Source organism: Apium graveolens, chromosome 9 (assembly GCF_009905375.1).
Source record: "Apium graveolens cultivar Ventura chromosome 9, ASM990537v1, whole genome shotgun sequence".
In the NCBI taxonomy this organism is placed as follows: domain Eukaryota; kingdom Viridiplantae; phylum Streptophyta; class Magnoliopsida; order Apiales; family Apiaceae; genus Apium; species Apium graveolens.
The window spans coordinates 94,000,751-94,017,089 of NC_133655.1; the positions used below are offsets into that span (position 1 = coordinate 94,000,751).

The 16,339-nt window shown below is 35.7% G+C and overlaps 1 protein-coding gene across 1 annotated transcript; it reads left to right on the forward strand.

The window, feature by feature from the left end:
- Window positions 1–1,649: 1,649 nt before the first annotated feature.
- Window positions 1,650–3,341, forward strand: LOC141686890 (NAC domain-containing protein JA2-like). Its single transcript, XM_074491982.1, has 3 exons — window positions 1,650–1,934; window positions 2,248–2,516; window positions 2,659–3,341. The coding sequence occupies exons 1-3, from the start codon at window positions 1,754–1,756 to the stop codon at window positions 3,160–3,162; spliced, it is 954 nt and encodes a 317-aa protein (XP_074348083.1). The 5' UTR covers window positions 1,650–1,753; the 3' UTR covers window positions 3,163–3,341.
- Window positions 3,342–16,339: the final 12,998 nt, after the last annotated feature.

Sequence of the window (16,339 nt, forward strand, 5' to 3'; positions counted from 1 at the left end):
AATGTTAAAATGGTCGATTTAGATAGAAAGTAGTCATGAGTTTGAATCCTTTCATCTCATTTGTTTAATTTAATTATTAATATTAATATTAATATTATTAAAATATTTCTCGCATATTTTAACATTTTAGAATTCGACATATTTACATTTTAGTAGTACTGGTTGATAATCTGTGCTTCGCACGGTCTAGTTAATTTATTTTAATAATTTTTAAAAATTATAATAAAATAGGTGTTATGTCAAAAGTTTTAATTTTTACTCAAAAAATTCATTGAGTACGATATTCGTGTTATGAATATAATAAAAAAGATTATAATTATTATAAGATTTAAAAAAAATTATTATTTCATTAAAATATACTATTGAGTCATATAAAAAATAGCATTACTGATTTGAGATCAATATAAGAACTGTAATTAAAAAATGGGTTAAATAATATATATGATATTATAAGTTTTATAGAAGTAAAAAAATTATACATTTAGAGTTATAATGAAAGTCAAAAAGTGTAAATCAAAAGTTGATGAAACCAAACACGTATAATATACTGAATTAATAATACATAAGGGAATAAAAAATGAAAGAATGCTCAAAATACACCACTTTCCACCTTCAACTGCCCAAAATGCCCAGATGCGCGCGAACCGCCCAAAATACCCACGAATTACGCATTTCAGGAATGCGTATTCAGCCTTTTAAATTGTAACAAAGAATACGCATGTTGAACATGCGTATTCACTTTTGATTTTACAAAGAATACGCATGTTCAACATGCGTATTCACAAAAAAACAAAAAATGAATACGTATGTTGAACATGCGTAGTCTTTGTTAAAATTTTAAAAACTAAATCCGCATCCCCCACATGCGTATTCAGTGGGTAAAAAAGGCAGAACATCCTGCCAATAAGTATTTTGGGCAGATTTTCCCAAATGGTGGGCATTTTGGTTTTTCACCCATAAAAAACACAAAACTTAAAACCAAAAGGGTGAAACAAAAATAAAATCAAATTTAATAGGTATAATTTTAAGGAAACAAAAATAAAACTAAAGTTAATAGAATCATATTACATGTAAAAGTATAACATACATAAATGGTGTAATAAAAAATTTAGTAGAATTAAAAGACATATAAAAATAAAATTATAAGATGAATAAATAAATCAAACCAAAAGTTAGTGGTACCAAAAATAGAGGAAATTAAAATTAATAGTGTTATTTAAAAAGAGATTTCAATTAATAATAAAGGTTATTAATAGGTGCTTCACAATAAAAATGTGGAATATATAACATTTGAAACGTTCTCATTGTGTGATGCGGAATATTTTAGATTTTCTTGAATTGAGAGATATATTTTAAATTTAAACGTTCTGATTGTGTGATATGAAGCACATCCACGTTATGTTGCACGTGCGGAATTGACTGTGTGCTGTCTTTTGTTGTGTTATGACTTTAGTAACGTGGTTCATGCACTTGGACTTTGGGCTTTTCTTTAAACCCACTGGCTAAGGTCGGCCGCCCGATTAACCCCCTCGGTGTCCATAGTTCCACGGTGATGGACTCCCATATGGGCCCACCTCAAATTGTTGAAAATGACCCGATATTTATCTCCCTGTTACATATCACGCCTATATAATAACGTGCTGATCATGCAACTTTAGAAAAAATGAAATAATATTTGAACAAAATCAATTCCCTCCTAGCATAATCAATATCATCATCCTCATTCTTGTAATTTTAGAGAAATCAGATAAAAATGGGTGTGCAGGAGACTGACCCTCTTTCACAGCTAAACTTGCCACCGGGTTTTCGATTTTATCCAACGGACGAAGAGCTTATGGTTCAGTATCTCTGTCGGAAAGTTGCTGGCCAACATTTCTCTCTTCAGATTATAGCTGAAATCAATCTCTACAAATTTGATCCTTGGGTTTTGCCTAGTAAGTCTAATATCCCATTAGTATTTTCTTTAACTCGTTTTACGTATAATTCATTAATGTGTCAAATTGTCTACTTCTAATTGTGCGTTAACGTGATAATGCACTGTTTGATCAATAGTTTTGTTACATATAGCAGCACAGGAGGCGATAAAATTATTATTAATCATGCATGATTAACTGTTACACTAGGCTTCTCTGTACTTTTACAAATGTTTTAGGACCTCTGGTGTTTCTCATTTCGATTGTAGAACACTGTACTATGAACCGATTAGCTTCGATTTACTAAATGTTTTTTTTCCCTTTTGTGGATCAGGTAAAGCCATGTTCGGTGAGAAAGAATGGTACTTCTTTAGTCCAAGAGACAGAAAATATCCGAATGGATCACGCCCGAACAGAGTAGCTGGTTCGGGTTACTGGAAGGCAACGGGAACCGACAAGACTATAACGAGTGAGGGAAAAAAGGTTGGAATTAAGAAAGCTCTAGTTTTCTACATTGGTAAAGCTCCCAAAGGAACAAAGACTAACTGGATTATGCACGAGTACAGACTTTCGGAGCCCCAACGAAGAAATGGAAGTTCAAAGGTACAAAATTTGATCTTAGAACAAATTATTGGTCTTAAATGCAAACACGTTCTTGGTTTTTTTTTTTTTGGAATTATATGTTGGATTATTTGTGACTTGTTAATCAAATGATGAATATGTACATTTGTATTTGATCCAACAGTTGGATGATTGGGTACTATGTCGAATTTACAAGAAAAACCCAAGTGCACAACAAAAATTAGCGGGTGGAATTGCTAGTACAGAACATAGTCTAAGTCATGGCTCATCATCTTCATGTTCTTCTCAATTCGATGAAGTAATGGAATCTTTGCCGCAGATTGACGACAGATTTATCAATCTTCCTAGAATGAATTCTCTCAATGACTGGGCAGCTATAGCTGAACAACTTGCTGGAGCTCCGACAGGAAATCAAACTCAAGCACTAAACAGCAACAACAATAACTATCAGAATGGCGTATATGTCCCCTGTAATTTAATTTCACAGCCTGGTGGTTTAGACACAAGATTTAAAACAAGTATAGACGAGGAAGTTGAGAGTGGTCTCAAAAATCACACTTCGGAGTTGATGAACTTCAATGGTTATTCCCAGTGTTTTACAAACTCGGTCGACGGCTTTGCTATTCGGTATCCTAGTCACCAGGGGAATGTCGAATATAGGCAGTGAAAATTCAGAAATGTTGGAAAGAAAAATGAAACCGTGATTCATGGTCATGGATGAAGACGGGGAAAGGTGAAACATGTAAATATCTTTAGTTGTTTGGGTTGCATATTCCTCCCAATGTAAACAAGAGATCAAATTTTGTTGCTGGACAAAGGACTTACAAGGCGTAAAATGTTTGATTTTATCGAAACTGTTCGAAATGTCAGAACTTCGAAATTTTGGAAAATATGACTTTGAATACAAGTTCAATAAATTTGCTGCAATGAGGAAGAAAATACTATGCAGACTAAAAGTTAGAACATAACGCGCGGAGTCGATGAATATACAATGTGTATAGTTAAAAAAATGAACAAAAACTAGAACCAGAAAAAGTTTTAGCCAGCAAGAGATTTTCTCGGTGTTGAAAATTAAAATGCGTAAGCTCTTGCGTCAAACAGATGAATCTTATTCGACACCTTATCGAATCAATCTGCCAAATATAATTGGCGCAAGCCAAGATAATTAGAATTGTCGCTCTCAGCATCTCACTTTCGCCGTTCTACCCCTCTATGTTGGCGCACTTATCATCAGCAATGATTTGTTTGTCATTTTATATGGACTCATTGCAAGTAGACGCATCTACATTCTTCGTTATCTTCCGGGTGTCATACCCCCGGCTCCAGCCCCCGTTAACATCCCAAAATATTGTTGAAAAATGTGGGTATCGAGTCCCACATTGTCAAGTCATTTTGGGCCGTTCTTGAGTTGGTGACGCTTGAAGTATGTTTTTCTCCGTAAAAGATTTCCGAGACATTTTGAAACACTCAAAATGGTTAACGGATTAATGAGATACGATCATAAAAAGTTGGTCCCTTGAAGGTGTAAATGTAGATGTGAAAATTTGTATGCCACGTTGAAATGGAAAAGAGGTTTTCATTACTTTATATAGCACAACACTTTAGTAGTGTTTAAAAGTGTTAGTAAGGTGTTGCTCCATCTCCTACGTGCGCGCACAGGGGAGTGCAAATTGTGGGATGTCGAGGGGTAATCCGAGGCTTGCAAAGCCTTCGAGCGCCTTCGAGCTTGCCCGCGCGTGCGACGTGCGGCCACGAATGTAGCAGAAAATGGGCCCGTATAATCACGGACTAGTTTTGCTAATTTTATTTCCACTGGGCTTGGGCTCAAATAATTATTCCAGTTTTGATATAATTTTTAATTGTAAAGAGTAGGGCACATGTCATCCAGAGTCTGTATATAATATCGTTATAGGGATTAGGGAAAATCAACTTATACGATACCACACACAGCCGTCTCTAAACACAAACCCTATTCTTCTCTCTCTACTCGGTGATAGTTTCTTACTCTGTTCTAGCTCGCCGAAGGTGCTGTTTGTATAACGACACCGTCTTCTCGTTTTATCCCGGGAGGCTATCGGCTCGCACATACGGTGAGAGGCGAAATAGCTTTAAGGAGACAGTTCCTTTCAACTGGACTCGAGAACTCTCTCCTATCCTTATCTCTTTCGTTTATTTTCTATTTTTTACAGTTATACTCGCGCACTGTTATTCACACACACTATTTCAATTGCATGTATTAATCGCAGATTGTATTCACAATCTTAAAGCTATTTATTTTATATATCTGTGACTGATACATCTGTATCAGCTTGTTTTATTGAGTAACAAATCGATGGAGAACCAAACTGTGATCAACGCTGTAAACGTGACGGCTGATCCCAACGCACAGATCGTTGCATATGATGGGGTTCACCAGCAGACGATTAACCCTAACGCACAGATCGTAGGATCTGATGGGGGTCAAACACTTATTGGACATGTGCCTTCGGGACATGTGCCTGTGGGACACACTGTCATTGGATAGTTTAGTGTTCCTCTTGGACATATATCGACATGATTCACTCCTCCGATCATACATGCGGTGCCTACTGGTGTGCATACACCTGTAGTACAGACGCACGTACCATCTGTTCCACCTGTTGTGCCTGCTGCACCTGTTATGCCAATTGTGCCTGCTGCACATGTTGAAAAACCTGAGAAGTTCAACGGAACGAACTTCAAATGTTGGCAATAAAAGATGCACTTTTATCTGACCACGTTGCATATGGATCGCTTCCTTAAGGAAGAACTACTGTTGCTCACTGCTGAGAGTAACATGCAGACTGTGTATGCTGTTGATGCTTGGAAGAACTCCGACTACATCTGTCAGAACTATGTGCTAAATTGTTTGTCTGACTCGTTGTATAACGTGTACAACACGAAGCCAACAGCTAAGGCCTTATGGGAGTCACTTGATGATAAGTATAAAACCGAGGACGCTGGGGCAAAGAAGTGGATTGTTGGCCGCTTTCTTGATTATAAGATGACAGACTTTAAGACCGTGGTCAGTCAGGTGCAGGAACTGCAGGTGATCATTCATGACATTCATGCTGAGGGAATGGTCATAAGTGAGTCTTTTTCAAGTCGCTGCTGTTATTGAAAAGCTTTCACCTGGATGAAAAGATTTCAAGAACTACCTTAAGCACAAGCGAAAGGAGATGTCTATGGAGGATCTTATTGTTAGACTTTGTATTGAAGAAGACAATAGAGGGTCCGAGAAGAAAGTTAATGTTGCCATTGAGAAGGCAAACATGGCGGAGCATGCTCAAAGCTCCAAGCCCAAGAAGACTAATTCTGGTAAAGGGGAAAAGCTGGCACCCAAGGGAGGGATTTCGAAGTCGAAATTTCAAGGGAAGTGCTACAACTGTGATAAATTTGGTCATAGGTCTTCTGACTACAAGAAGCCCAAGAAGCCTAACAAGAAGAAAGAAGCAAACATGGTAGATAATATCTCCAAGGAGATGGGTGATATAGACCTCTGTGCTACGGTCTCTGAAGTGAACCTGGCCGGTTCTAATCCACGTGAATGGTGGATTGATACTGGTGCTACTAGGCATGTTTGCTCAGACAAGGCGATTTTCTCTAGTCTCAAAGCTTCCGATGCTTTTGAGAAGCTCTATATGGGGAATTCAGCAACTTCTACCATTGAGGGTGAAGGCACGGTGATCATGAAGATGACCTCTGGGAAGAATCTGACTTTGAAGAATGTACTTTATGTGCCTGATATTCGCAAGAACCTTGCGTCTGGTTCTTTGTTGAATAAGCATGGATTTCGCATTGTAATAGAGTCAGATAAAGTTATTTTGTCTAAGAGTGGTATGTTTGTAGGCAAGGGTTATTTAACCGATGGGCTTTTTAAGCTCAATGTAATGTCCATTAAGGACGATAATGAAATGAAGAATTCTTCTGCTTACTTGCTTGAGTCTCCTAATTTATGGCATGCTAGATCAGGACATGTAAATTATGACATTTTACGACGTTTAAGTGCAAAAGAATACATACCAAAACTTACTATTGATTCAAAACATAAGTGTGAAACTTGTGTTGAGGCAAAATTAACGAGATCATCATTTAAACGTGTGGAAAGGAACACCAAAGTGCTAAAACTAATACATGAAAGAGATGTGTCCTAAGTCCAATCATGTATGATGATTTAGGAATAACTTTTATGTAATCTGTTTTGATTTCATTGATATTAATAAAAGACTTGTTTTGGTTTTATTGCGGGCTTAATCTATTTAAGTGTTTAAATAAGGTATACCATAGTTTAGAGTAAAGCTTTTTTATGGATTATGATAAGATCATAATAATGAGACCTAAAAGATGATAACTCTGAACTTAAATATTTCCTGGTCGTAGGATTACTAACTAGTAATTAGTAATCCACAAAGATCGGTACATACTATGCTTGCTTCATTATGAAGGATGTCTGTTCTCATAGACATTTGTGTGGTGACACTATAGCTAGTATGTAGGTGCTTATTATAGAATAAGTTCACTGAACATGACTCACACAGCTGAACGACTGATGGAGTTCACTCACGTGTTAGCAGATGTTCACATAGTGATAGTAGTACAAGTATCCTTAGACTTGAGGTCATCATAGTCATCTTGTGTACACTGAACTATACTTTGGTTTAGCTCTTAGTCTCCAGGGACAATAATAAGGGCTCTACTGGGTGTAGGAATTTGTACACGAAGATAGTGTATGATCAATAAAGGATCTACCCCTTCCAGTGAAAGGAAGAGAATGTTCAATGCTGATCCACTTATGCTAGTTCAGGAATCTCTGGCCAGAGTGAATGAAATTAGAAAAAAGTTTCTAATTCATATTAATTAGAACTAAGCATAGTGAATGGGAAAGCATATGATAAAATAAGATAGGCTTGACACGAGTTCCATGCCTTGTATTTAATCATGACATTACAGGGTAGAAGGAATTAATTGTATGGTAACTATTCACTGAATAGGTTCTTGGTATTCTAAGCAGTGGATTCGTATTATCCGGATAGTCGCGATATGCTGAGAAGTATCCCTCACGATGTAGAATAAATATGATTAATTTATTAATTAATCATATTTAATGAATTAGAGAATTTATATAAATAATGATAAAATAGTTTTATTATTAGTTATTTCTACTACCGGCTTAATATTGAACCTACAGGGTCACACCATAAAAGAGAATGATTTAATGGTGGAGGAATTAATTAATAATGGCTGGTAATTATTTATTTGTGAAATAAATAATTAATTAGCAAATTTAATAATTGATTAAATGAGATTTAATTAATTATAAATTAATTAAGAAAATTTCTTAATATTATTAATTAAGAATTTAATTTTGGAAATTAAATCAAGTGAGAGAATTATTTTTTTAAAGTGTTTAGAAAATGGATTAATGATTAAAAGGTGTTTTAATTATTAGTTAATTGGTTAATAAGAATAATCAATTAAAGGGTTAATAATAATAATATTTTATGGAAAAATTTTCAGATGAAAATTTTGCCTATAAATATACTATTATAAACCCTATTTGCCTCAACCCAAAAAATAATAAAAACCCTAATTCTCTCAACCTCTTCCTCCCTCCATTATTTTGATCTCTTGGTGGATACCGGTGGAGTGCTTCACACTTGAGAAGCAGCTGCTAGGGATCTCCGTTCATCGTTCTTGGATCTCTATTAAAGGTTAGTAATCGATCCCTCGATTTATTCACGATTTATATACTATTATATGGATTTTATATCAAGAAAAATGTTTTACCATGCTTCTGTGATGTATAAAATCCTACAATGGTATCAGAACATAGGTTGTATGCATATAGATCTATGATGAAATTTCAGAATATTATGATCTTATGAATTTATTATGATTTTTGCAAGTTATATCATGGATTAATTATGATTGATTAGAAATTATTTCTCAAAATTGTTTTGACTGTAGATTTGGGTTCTACAAGTGTTGTAGATCGTCTGGGTATTTTTTTCATAATTTTCTGATGTGTGGATTAATTATTATGAATTTTTAAAGTTGTTTTAATTAAAATTCGTAATTAAATATGTATATATATGTAATCTGTTATGTATATATATATATATGTTGTATGCTACTGGAAATTAAAGTCTGTACTGATGTTCATGGGGCTGTACTGATGTTGATGGTGGCACGGTGTTCGATGCGGCGATTGTTGATTAAAAAAAAAGGAAAGAAGTCGGCTGTTGCAGGCGCATGCAGCGCACGCGGGGAAGGGGGTGTCGCGCATTCCGGGAATGCATTACACCCTGTGGCGCATTCACGGAATGCGTTACACCTTTTAATGGCTTAAAAGGATTGTAACGCATTACCGAAATGCGTTACAGGGCTTGTAACGCGTTCCTGTAATGCGTTACAGCCCATCTGTTTTTTTTATTTGATTTCTGGGAGTTTTGTAACTCCGTTTTGGGCGTGCAATATATCATTGGATTCGTTTTTTGAGACGAATCTAATGGAGTGGTCAAATTTTTTTATAAAAGTTTTGAACTGTTTATATTCCCGAAAGTGTTTTAAAGCATGTTTTAATTGCTTTTAAATGCTATAATAAATTCATACATCATTATATCAATGTGCGACATGATATTGCTTGCATGCTTACTTGTTTATTTATTTTATATATGAGATATATGCCTATGTTTACCATGCGATGATAGATTTAGGTGAACTTAAATCAATATAAGGTGTGCTCTAGAAAATCTAGAATATGAATCATTTCTTGCCTTAACAATAATATTATGAATACAATCATGAGATTCTTGTGTTTATGAAACACGTAATTAAATATGAATTTTCAATATTAAGAGAAAGGATGATTCTGCAAAAGCAGATTTCTATCTATAAGAAAGGGGTATTAAATGACGCCTCTTGACAATTCTCCCCCCGATTTGAGAATCATCTGATTATCGATTATCGATTTGAAATATTTAATTTAAAAGGAAAAATCTCTTTATAATATGATTATGATTGTAACATAATATAATCCCTCTAAAATTAAATAATATCAAGTAGTAATTGGCCAATGACACAACGGGCTTGTGTCGGTCAAAGCCTTCCAACATGGTAGAAAGTAGCTCTTATTTTTAAATCATTGTCGTTTTGTGCTACAGCCGAGGGCTTTGATTTCGAAATAATAAATACTTGTCTATTACATAGAGATGTGTACATTGAATTAGAATCTAAAGGTCGTTACGTGCTACAGCCGTGGGCCATTGGAGACTGATTCAATTGTACGAAATGTTGGGTTAGACTTGACTTAGAATATTGAGTCTGTCGTGCTACAGTCGTGACTCAATTATTCAAGAGGCTAAAGTTTTATTAGGGAATAACATAAGATGTAATTGACAAGAGTTGTCTGCCTATTGAACATCACATGACGTTTCGTGCTACAGCCGAGGTTGTGTGATGGAATGTAGGATCCCTATTCCCACTAGCATTATGAATGCTTAATTTTTCACTTAAAGGGGTTATATAATTTAGATAAACTAGTAGGAGCCACTTATGAATAAAGACCCGATTCATATAGTGTTTTGAAATGAAATTGAATATTTGCTAAGTGTTGTTATGTGTTCATCATTTACAGATTTACTATATACGTTATGTCTTCTGCACTATCACTCCGGAGTATACTAGATGCTCACAAGTTGACTGGTCCTAATTTTGCTGACTAGCTTCGAAACTTGAGAGTTGTTCTCAGGGTTGAGAAGCTGGAATATGTGCTTGACTCACCTAAGCCTACTGAACCTGCTAGCGATGCATATAATGATGAAAATGTTGTGTATCGTAAATGGATAGATGATGCAAATGTTGCTCAATGCATCATGCTAGCTTCCATGAACATTGAGCTACAGAAGCAGCATGAGCATATGGATGCTCACACTATCCTTATGCATCTACAAGAGTTGTATGATGTGGCAGGGAGGACAGCTCGATACGAGATATCGAAGGAGCTGTTCGGTTGTAGGATGTCTGAGGGATCATCTGTGAATGACCATGTACTTAAGATGATCAATTTGATTGAACGTCTTGGATAACTTGGTTTTACCATGGATGGGGAGATGAGCCAAGACTTGGTCTTGCAATCACTTCCGGGTTCATTCTCGCAGTTTATTGTGAACTTTCACATGAATAAGCTGGATGCCAGCCTGCCTGAACTCCACAACATGTTGAAGACTACGGAATCGAATTTTCCTTTTAAGAAGACTTTTGTTCTTCTAATTGGTGAAGGTTCCAATCCTAAGAAAAGGAAGAAGAACCCTTCCAAGAAGAAGAAAGTAGGTGAAAAAAAGCCGGTTCCACCAAAAGCTGAAGACCCCAAGAGCAAAGCTGTTTGCTTTCACTGTAACAAAATGGGGCACTGGAAGAGGAACTGCAAGGTTTACCTTGCAGGATTGAAGAAGAAGAAGGGTAGTGAGACTACCGCTTCTGTTTCAAGTATGTTCATGATTGCATTGAATATGTCATTAAATCAAATTTCTACTTGGGTATTAGATACCGCCTGTGGTTCTCATATTTGCAATTCTTTGTAGGGACTAAGGAGAAGTAGGACTCTTGAGGAAGAGGAGGTGATTCTACGGATGGGAAATGGAGCAAGAGTTGTTGCTGAAGCTGTAGGATCATTTCATTTACATATGCCTACGGGCAAGACTATTGTTTTAAATAATTATTATTTTGTTCCCTCGACTGTGAGGAATATTATTTCTATTCCCATGTTAGACTTGACTGGATTTTCGTTTGTTATTCAGAATAATAAATGTTCAATTCTTAGAGATAACGTTCTTTATGGAAGTGGTATTTTAAATAATGGTCTGTATGTATGTGACGTAGAGCATAATTTACTACAAATTGAACATACTAATAAAAGAAAAAGGGATGATAAAAATCTCACTTTCTTGTGGCACTGCAGACTTGGTCATATTAGTGAAAATAGACTGCGGACATTGCATAAGGAAGGGTTACTGGACCCCTTTGATTTTGAATCATATCCTACATATGAGTCTTGTCTATCGGGTAAAATGACCAAATCTCCATTTAGTGGACATGGAGAGAGGGCTGCAGATTTGCTAGGATTGGTATACACAGATGTATGTGGACCAATGTCTACGCAAGCCATGGGTGGATTTTCATACTTCATTACTTTCATAGATGATCGATCTAGATTTGGATATGTGTATTTGATGAAACACAAGTCTGAAGCCTTTGAAAAGTTCAAAGAATATAAGTATGAAGTGGAGAAACAAACCAAATATAGTATTATAACTCTTCGATCAGATCGAGGTGGTAAATACTTGAATGGAGAGTTTCTAGCTTATCTCAAAGAAAATGGTATAGTCTCCCAGTGGACTCCTCCATATACTCCACAGTTGAATGGGGTATCTGAAAGGAGAAATCAAACTTTTTTAGACATGGTTCGGTCCATGATGAGCTATGCGAATCTTCCAGTGTTCCTGTGGGGTTATGCATTGGAAACCTCAGCATATTTACTGAATAAGGTGCCTTCCAAATCTGTTCCTCAAACTCCATATGAGATATGGAAAGAAAGGAAACCGAGTCTTAAACACGTTAAGATTTGGGGATGTCCAGCTTATATCAAGAAAGTTGACCCAGATAAGCTGGAATCTTGATCCGTAAAATGTAATTTTGTGGGATATCCTAAAGAGACTTTAGGGTATTACTTTTACACCGATCATAGGGTGTTTGTCTCCAGACATGCTACCTTCTTGGAAAAGCAGTTTATTCTTGAAGGAAACAGTGGGAGCAAGATTGAACTTGATGAAGTTCAAGCAGCACAAACTACTACGGTTCAAGTGGAAACACCTATTCAGACTGAACAACCTTCTCTGGAACAGCCCATTCGTAGGACAGGGAGAGTGTCTCGCCAACCTAAGAGGTATTATGGCCTTGTCATTGAGAATGACAATGAGTTGTAAATCATTGATGATGACGACCCTATGACCTATAATGAGGCTATGAGTAGTGTTGACTCAGAGAAATGGCAAAGTGCCATGAAATCCGAAATGAAATCTATGTATACCAACCAAGTATGGACTTTGGTTGAAGCACCTGAGGGTGTGAAGCCTATTGAGTGCAAATGGGTATACAAAAGAAAGATTGGAGCAGATGGCCAGGTGGAGACCTATAAGGCCAGGCTCGTGGCAAAAAGATTCAAACAAAGGCAAGGGATTGACTTTGATGAAACTTTTTCACCTGTAGCCCTGTTAAAATCAATTCGGATTTTGCTTGCGATTGCTGCTTACTACGACTATGAGATCTGGCAAATGGACGTGAAAATGACCATCCTCAATGGGAAACTTGAAGAGGAAGTGTATATGACACAGCCAGAGGGTTTTCTTTCCAAGGGAAATGAACACCTAGTGTGTAAGCTGCTGCGAACCATATATGGTTTAAAGCAAGCTTCTCGTAGATGGAACATCCGTTTTGATGAGACAATCAAAGAGTTTGGTTTTATCAAAAACATAGATGAACCATGTGTCTACAAGAAGGTTAGTGGGAGCGCGGTGATATTTCTTGTATTGTACGTGGATGACATACTTCTTATAGGAAATGATATACCGATGCTGCAATCAGTCAACGTGTGGCTATCGAAGAACTTCACTATGAAGGACTTGGGAGAAGCATCCTACATTCTCGGTATGAAGATCTATAGAGATAGATCTAGAAGAATGATAGGTCTTACCCAGGGTACATACATCCAGAAAGTGCTTAAAAGGTTTAGCATGGAAAACTCCAAAAGAGGTCTCATACCGATGAGCCATGGAGTGTCCCTTTCCGAAAAGATATCTCCTAAGACACCTAAGGAAAGAGAGCGTATGAGTAAGATTCCTTATGCTTCAACAATAGGATCTATCATGTACGCGATGTTATGTACTAGGCCTGATGTTGCTTATTCAATAAGTGTGACGAGCAAATATCAGTCTGATACAGGTGAAGACCACTGGAAAGCAGTGAAGAACATCCTTAAGTACTTGCGAAGGACTAAGGATATTTTTCTTGTTTTTGGTGGTTAATCTGAGTTGAAAATAGAGGGTTATACTGACTCTAGTTTTCAATCAGAAAGTGATGATAGCAAATCCATGTCAGGGTACGTGTTTACTCTGAATGGTGGTGCGATTAGTTGGAAGAGTTCCAAACAGTCTACAACGGCTGACTCCACAGCGGAAGCAGAATATATAGCTGCAAGTGAAGCTGCAAAAGAAGCCGTTTTGATGAGGAAATTTGTTTCTGAGTTGGGAGTTGTTCCTAGCATTGAGGAGCCTATTGTGTTGTATTGTGATAACAACGCAGCAATAGCACAAGCTAAGGAACCAAGATCTCATAAGAATTCCAAGCATGTCCTGCGGCGCTTTCATCTGATTAGGGAGATTGTTGAAAGATGAGATGTCAACGTCAAGAGAGTTGACACACATAACAACATAGCAGACCCTTTAACAAAGCCACTTTCTCAAAGTCACTTTGATCATCAAAAAGACAAGATGGGTATTAGATACCAGAGTGATTGGCTTTAGTACAAGTGCGATATTGAAAGAGATGTGTCCTAAGTCCAATCATGTATGATGATTTAGGAATAACTTTTATGTTATCTGTTTTGATTTCATTGTTATTAATAAAAGATTTGTTTTGGTTTTATTGCGGGCTTTATCTATTTAAGTGTTTAAATAAGATATACCATAGTTTAGAGTAAATCTTTTTTATGGATTATGATGAGATCATAATAATGAGACCTAAAGATGATAACTCTAAACTTAAATATTTCCGGGTCGTAGGATTACTAACTGGTAATTAGTAATTCGCAAAGATCAGTACATACTATGCTTGCTTCATTATGAAGGATGTCTGTTCTCATAGACATTTGTGTGGTGACACTATAGCTAGTATGTAGGTGCTTATTATAGAATAAATTCACTGAACATGACTCATACAGCTGAACAACTGATGAAGTTCACTCACGTGTCAGCAGATGTTCACATAGTGATAGTTTTACAAGTATCCTTAGACTTGAGGTCATCATAGTCATCTTGTGTACACTGAACTATACTTTGGTTTAGCTCTTAGTCTCCAGGGACAATAATAAGGGCTCTACTGGGTGTAGGAATTTGTACACGAAGATAGTGTATGATCAATAAAGGATCTATCCCTTCCAGTGAAAGAAAGAGAATGTTCAATGCTGATCCACTTATGCTAGTTCGGGAATCTCTGGCCATAGTGAATGAAATTAGAAAGGAGTTTCTAATTCACATTAATTAGAACTAAGCATAGTGAATGGGAAAACATATGATTAAATAAGATAGGCTTGACACGAGTTCCATGCCTTCTATTTAATCATGACATTGCAGGGTAGAATGAATTAATTGTACGGTAACTATTCACTGAATAGGTTCTTGGTATTCTAAGCAGTGAATTCGTATTATCCGGATAGTCGCGATATGCTGAGAAGTATCCCTCACGATGTAGAATAAATATGATTAATTTATTAATTAATCATATTTAATGAATTAGAGAATTTATATAAATAATGATAAAATAGTTTTATTATTATTTATTTCTACTACCGGCTTAATATTGAACCTACAGGGTCACACCATAAAAGAGAATGATTTAATGGTGGAGGAATTATTTAATAATGGCTGGTAATTATTTATTTGCGAAATAAATAATTAATTAACAAATTTAATAATTGACTAAATAAGATTTAATTAATTATAAATTAATTAAGAAAAGTTCTTAATATTATTAATTAATAATTTAATTTTGGAAATTAAATCAAGTGAGAGAATTATTTTTCTAAAGTGTTTAGAAAATGGATTTATGATTAAAAGGTGTTTTAATTATTAGTTAATTAGTTAATAAGAATGATCAATTAAAGGGTTAATAATAATAATATTTTATGGGAAAATATTCAGCTGAAAATTTTGCCTATAAATATACTATTATAAACCCTATTTGCCTCAACCCAAAAAATAATAAAAACCCTAATTCTCTTAACCTCTTCCTCCCTCCATTATTTTGATCTCTTGGTGGATACCGGTGGAGTGCTTCACACTTGAGAAGCAGCTGCTAGGGATCTCCGTTCATTGTTCTTGGATCGCTATTAAAGGTTAGTAATCGATCCCTCGATTTATTCAAGATTTATATGCGATTATATGGATTTTATATCAAGGAAAAGGTTTAACATGCTTCCGTGATGTATAAAATCCTACAATACGTAGCGACATATGTGATTTAAAATTCGCTCCAACAAGAGGAGGAAACAAATATTTTATTACATTCATTGATGATTGTACAAAATACTGCTATGTATATGTTAGATATATTTGAGATGTCATGTCTAATATGTTTCATGTTTAGTTTTCAGATCTTAACAAACATGAAATATCAGTACTTACTGGAATCAGCACTTACTGGAAGTCAGAACTTAAGGATATCAGAACTTAGATTATCAGAAGATAAATATCAGAAGATGGATATCAGAACTTAAGTATGAGAGGACTTATAGTTAAGGAAGGAAGCTGATTTACAGGAAAGAAGATCGAGACTAATACAAAAGAAGATATGCATGGAAAGAGTTAGAGGACTGAAAGAATTGTATAAGATATCTGATTGATATATTTTAGGAGACAGAATTATATTCCATATCAATTAGAAGTTATCTTGTAACTGTGTACTATATAAACACAGACATAGGTTTACACTATATGTGTTATCATTATCGAGAAGATCATACATTGTAACCTAGCAGCTCTCGTGATATTTGT